Source organism: Accipiter gentilis, chromosome 35 (assembly GCF_929443795.1).
Source record: "Accipiter gentilis chromosome 35, bAccGen1.1, whole genome shotgun sequence".
Taxonomy (NCBI): Eukaryota; Metazoa; Chordata; class Aves; order Accipitriformes; family Accipitridae; genus Astur; species Astur gentilis.
Window position 1 is genome coordinate 538,650 of NC_064914.1, and position 6,000 is coordinate 544,649.

The 6,000-nt window shown below is 56.5% G+C and overlaps 1 protein-coding gene across 1 annotated transcript in view; it reads left to right on the forward strand.

Moving 5' to 3' along the window:
• The window catches only part of LOC126034678 (uncharacterized), a 397,036-nt gene extending 395,608 nt beyond the window's left edge, over positions 1-1,428 (forward strand). The window contains exon 2 of the mRNA XM_049792644.1: positions 1,175-1,428. Within this exon, the coding sequence (XP_049648601.1) occupies positions 1,175-1,333 (159 nt within the window). The 3' untranslated portion in view covers positions 1,334-1,428. The remainder of the gene's footprint in view (positions 1-1,174) is intronic.
• The last annotated feature ends 4,572 nt before the right edge of the window (positions 1,429-6,000 follow it).

The following is a 6,000-nucleotide window of genomic DNA, read 5'->3' on the forward strand; positions in this document are numbered from 1 at the left end:
AGGGGGACGGTGAAGACCAGCAACAGCTTTCAGGGCTGCCACCTTCCATGTGGGACAGGGAGCCGGACATGTGCCTTTTCGGAATCAGGCTCTGCCGAGGAAGAGATCCATGAGATGTTCCTCCTCTGGGCATGCCCGGGTCTGTAGACATTCGTCTGATCACCCCGTGGGACTCGGCACAGGGTCCACCATACCCTGGGCCACAGAGCACTGACACCAATATGAGGATGCTGCAAATGGCGTTTATTCAACTGCGTCACGCCCTTACATACTGTCTGTCGGTCATCCCGCCTCCTTTAACCCTTCTCTTTCCGTACATCGCGAGATCTTCCGAGCGCCAATCCCTACAAGTCCCCCCTCACTATGGCGGATGACCGACGGTACAAACTGGCGTTACAGCTATAAGCGATCCCACCACCTCATGGTAATTCGTGTACTGGTGGGTACCCGCACTCTGTATAAAGAGTTTCCGCACGCAAACAGTCAGTGCTGGTATCCCACAACAAACCATAATAACCACCACCAAAAGGATTCCAAATAGGGTCAACGTTTTTCAGTCAATCAAAGACAGGAGCCATTGCCAGGTCGACGAGAGGAGATTGTCAAGCCACTGTCACCTGCCTCCTGTAATTGATCGGCTTTGTCTAAAAGCATATCATAGTCCCCTGCTTATGGGGTATACACGGCGGTTGCTGTAAAGTGGATCTGCGGTGTTCAAAACATCGGTCACACCATTTTGATGCTCGGCTGGTGCGTCTCCAGAGTTGTTGTCCACAGCGGTCATACTTGACAAGCACCCAAGGGTCACAACGACCACAGTGCAGGTACTTAGACGATCTTTTGAACGGCATCCTGCAAAATAACTCACAACAAATCGTTATTGACTGAGGTCTGGTTTCAACCACCGTGACGGCACCCAGCGCACACGTGAGTCTGGGTGCTCTGATGACTGTACTGCAGCATACCCTCTTCCCTGTGTCACCAAGCGCCTCCCACCTTCCCACTTTCCTGTTTCTGGGTCTTTCTTGTTGGGTCTCAACTAGTGCTGCTTGTAATCTGTTTGTCCAAGCTTCTTTCTAAATCAAAAAAAAAAAATGGGAGTCAAAATCATACTGCAAAACTGTCGCGAATCCCAGGGAGTCAGTGAACCTGAAAAAAACCACATCTAAAAGAGAGTCTGTCATGGGATGTCCTAAGCCGTATTCATCCACGGTCTTCTTCACTTGTTGCAAAAGCTTGCTATCTAACGGAGACCACTCCACCCCTACACCACCTGGACCAGCTCGGACTGGGCAAACTAAAGGGGGTCCTTCAAAACGTATGCCGTCCATAACACATTCCTTTGCTACAATTTTCCAGTCTGGCAACGTGACCTTCGGTGAATCGGGAACTCCTTTCTGTTCCCCAGCTGCTTGTAGCAGCTGCCGCTGTTGCTTCACCTGCTCCTGTATCTCCTCTACTACTCGCTGCAACATCTGCAGCGGATCTGTAGCTGGGTCGGGCGCAGGTATTAAAGGCATAGGCGTTGCCTTTTCACTGGCTGCTGCCGACTGCGCCTTACAGCCGGAGATAGCCTTTTGTTTTACCGGTGCGTGCGGCGGACGACAGCGGTGTCCGCCCACCAGTTGCCACGCCTCCTCTAACCGTTGAGCAGACCCCTCGATTGAGTCCGGCCCACTCTCTTCCTCTTCTGCTACGCGCGTAAGAGGGGGTGTCCTGACTTTCCTTCCTCCTTCCTTTGGCCGTGCTCCGCCTCTCCCGACCTCCGGAGAGACATCCGGGGAGAAGGCGGATGTCGGCGCCATCTTAGGGTGAGCTTGTGGCGCGGTTCGCAAAACACGTCCCGGCACCCAATCCTCCGGATCATACAGGGGAACCGCTCCCTTCTCTGCCTGCTCCTTTTCCGATCCCTTCATCACCGCCCTCTCCGCCTCCTCTAGTCTCTGCCTCTCCTTCTCCCGTCTCCTTTGCTCAGCCACGGGTTCCTCTGCCTCCTGAATTAACTGTCGATCTTTCTCCCGCTCCTCCTCTCTCGCCCGTTCACGCTCCCGTTCAAACTCCTCCCAAGGGTATCCCGGTGGTTCGGCCGGTGCTGACGGCTGCACTGGGAGCACCAGAGGCGTCTGCTCCGCTACCTCCGTCAGCCCTTCTGTCCGCGCCTCCCCATCCGCCTGCACGCCCCGATCCGCCTGCGCGTGCATCAATCTCTTTGCTTCCTTCCATGTTAAGCCCTCCTCCCGCACTTTCCTGAAAATCGCCCTAATCCGCCCCCACGTCTTTAACTCCGGACCATGCTGCGTCGCCATAGCCCGTTCCGCTAAAGCCGCGGTGCATTTCGGCCAGCACTCAGGAGACAATATGTCCCCCGGGCGCTCTATCGCTTCCTCTTTCAGGAGCCGCTCTAGGCAAGCTTTCGCTTCTTTTTGTCCCATAGGGATTTTTACCTCTCTAGAGCATGAGTCCAACACCTTCAGGACTCCTTCCATGCCTGGCCAGGCCTTCGATTACGCCCCGCGTAATCCGCCGATGTCCAATCACGTCAGGGTCACCACTTGTAGACATTCGTCTGATCACCCCGTGGGACTCGGCACAGGGTCCACCATACCCTGGGCCACAGAGCACTGACACCAATATGAGGATGCTGCAAATGGCGTTTATTCAACTGCGTCACGCACTTACATACTGTCTGTCGGTCATCCCGCCTCCTTTAACCCTTCTCTTTCCGTACATCGCGAGATCTTCCGAGCGCCAATCCCTACACGGGTCCCAGATCCTGTTGTGCCTGTGAATAGGCTGCAGGGGGACGGTGAAGACCAGCAACATCTTTCAGGGCTGCCACCTTCCATGTGGGACAAGGAGCCGGACGTGTGCCTTTTCGGAATCAGGCTCTGCCGAGGACGAGAGCCATGAGATGTTCCTCCTCTGGGCAAGCCCGGGTCACAGATCCTGTTGTGCCTGTGAATAGGCTGCAGGGGGACGGTGAAGACCAGCAACAGCTTTCAGGGCTGCCAACTTCCGTGTGGGACAAGGAGCCGGACATGTGCCTTTTCAGAATCAGGCTCTGCCGAGGACGAGAGCCATGAGATGTTCCTCCTCGGGGCATGCCCGGGTCCCAGATCCTGTTGTGCCTGTGAATAGGCTGCAGGGGGACGGTGAAGACCAGCAACAGCTTTCAGGGCTGCCACCTTCCGTGTGGGACAAGGAGCCGGACGTGTGCCTTTTCGGAATCAGGCTCTGCCGAGGACGAGAGCCATGAGATGTTCCTCCTCGGGCCAATACCGGGTCCCAGATCCTGTTGTGCCTGTGAATAGGCTGCAGGGGGAAGGTGAAGACCAGCAACAGCTTTCAGGGCTGCCACCTTCCGTGTGGGACAAGGAGCCGGACGTGTGCCTTTTCGGAATCAGGCTCTGCCGAGGAAGAGATCCATGAGATGTTCCTCCTCTGGGCATGCCCGGGTCCTGAATCTTGTTGTGCCTGTGAATAGGCTGCAGGGGGACGGTGAAGACCAGCAACAGCTTTCAGGGCTGCCACCTTCCGTGTGGGACAAGGAGCCGGACGTGTGCCTTTTCGGTATCAGGCTCTGCCGAGGAAGAGATCCATGAGATGTTCCTCCTCTGGGCATGCCCGGGTCCTGAATCTTGTTGTGCCTGTGAATAGGCTGCAGGGGGACGGTGAAGACCAGCAACAGCTTTCAGGGCTGCCACCTTCCGTGTGGGACAAGGAGCCGGACGTGTGCCTTTTCAGAATCAGGCTCTGCCGAGGACGAGATCCATGAGATGTTCCTCCTCGGGGCAAGCCCGGGTCCCAGATCCTGTTGTGCCTGTGAATAGGCTGCAGGGGGACGGTGAAGACCAGGAACAGCTTTCAGGGCTGCCACCTTCCGTGTGGGACAAGGAGCCGGACGTGTGCCTTTTCGGAATCAGGCTCTGCCGAGGAAGAGATCCATGAGATGTTCCTCCTCTGGGCATGCCCGGGTCCCAGATCCTGTTGTGCCTGTGAATAGGCTGCAGGGGGACGGTGAAGACCAGCAACAGCTTTCAGGGCTGCCAACTTCCGTGTGGGACAAGGAGCCGGACGTGTGCCTTTTCAGAATCAGGCTCTGCCGAGGACGAGAGCCATGAGATGTTCCTCCTCTCGGCAAGCCCGGGTCCCAGATCCTGTTGTGCCTGTGAATAGGCTTCAGGGGGACGGTGAAGACCAGCAACAGCTTTCAGGGCTGCCACCTTCCGTGTGGGACAAGGAGCCGGACGTGTGCCCTTTCGGAATCAGGCTCTGCCGAGGAAGAGATCCATGAGATGTTCCTCCTCGGGGCATGCCCGGGTCCCGGATCCTGTTGTGCCTGTGAATAGGCTGCAGGGGGACGGTGAAGACCAGCAACAGCTTTCAGGGCTGCCACCTTCTGTGTTGGACAAGGATCCGGACGTGTGCCTTTTCGGAATCAGGCTCTGCCGAGGAAGAGATCCATGAGATGTTCCTCCTCGGGGCATGCCCGGGTCCCAGATCCTGTTGTGCCTGTGAATAGGCTACAGGGGGAAGGTGAAGACCAGCAACAGCTTTCAGGGCTGCCACCTTCCGTGTGGGACAAGGAGCCGGACGTGTGCCTTTTCGGAATCAGGCTCTGCCGAGGAAGAGATCCATGAGATGTTCCTCCTCTGGGCATGCCCGGGTCCTGAATCTTGTTGTGCCTGTGAATAGGCTGCAGGGGGACGGTGAAGACCAGCAACAGCTTTCAGGGCTGCCACCTTCCGTGTGGGACAAGGAGCCGGACGTGTGCCTTTTCGGAATCAGGCTCTGCCGAGGTCGAGAGCCATGAGATGTTCCTCCTCTGGGCATGCCCGGGTCCCAGATCCTGTTGTGCCTGTGAATAGGCTGCAGGGGGACGGTGAAGACCAGCAACAGCTTTCAGGGCTGCCACCTTCCGTGTGGGACAAGGAGCCGGACATGTGCCTTTTCAGAATCAGGCTCTGCCGAGGAAGAGATCCATGAGATGTTCCTCCTCGGGGCATGCCCGGGTCCCAGATCCTGTTGTGCCTGTGAATATGCTGCAGGGGGACGGTGAAGACCAGCAACAGCTTTCAGGGCTGCCACCTTCCGTGTGGGACAAGGAGCCGGACGTGTGCCTTTTCGGAATCAGGCTCTGCCGAGGACGAGAGCCATGAGATGTTCCTCCTCGGGGCAAGCCCGGGTCCCAGATCCTGTTGTGCCTGTGAATAGGCTGCAGGGGGAAGGTGAAGACCAGCAACAGCTTTCAGGGCTGCCACCTTCCGTGTGGGACAAGGAGCCGGACGTGTGCCTTTTCGGAATCAGGCTCTGCCGAGGAAGAGATCCATGAGATGTTCCTCCTCTGGGCATGCCCGGGTTCTGAATCTTGTTGTGCCTGTGAATAGGCTGCAGGGGGACGGTGAAGACCAGCAACAGCTTTCAGGGCTGCCACCTTCCATGTGGGACAGGGAGCCGGACATGTGCCTTTTCGGAATCAGGCTCTGCCGAGGAAGAGATCCATGAGATGTTCCTCCTCTGGGCATGCCCGGGTCTGTAGACATTCTGATCACCCCGTGGGACTCGGCACAGGGTCCACCATACCCTGGGCCACAGAGCACTGACACCAATATGAGGATGCTGCAAATGGCGTTTATTCAACTGCGTCACGCCCTTACATACTGTCTGTCGGTCATCCCGCCTCCTTTAACCCTTCTCTTTCCGTACATCGCGAGATCTTCCGAGCGCCAATCCCTACAAGTCCCCCCTCACTATGGCGGATGACCGACGGTACAAACTGGCGTTACAGCTATAAGCGATCCCACCACCTCATGGTAATTCGTGTACTGGTGGGTACCCGCACTCTGTATAAAGAGTTTCCGCACGCAAACAGTCAGTGCTGGTATCCCACAACAAACCATAATAACCACCACCAAAAGGATTCCAAATAGGGTCAACGTTTTTCAGTCAATCAAAGACAGGAGCCATTGCCAGGTCGACGAGAGGAGATTGTCAAGCCAC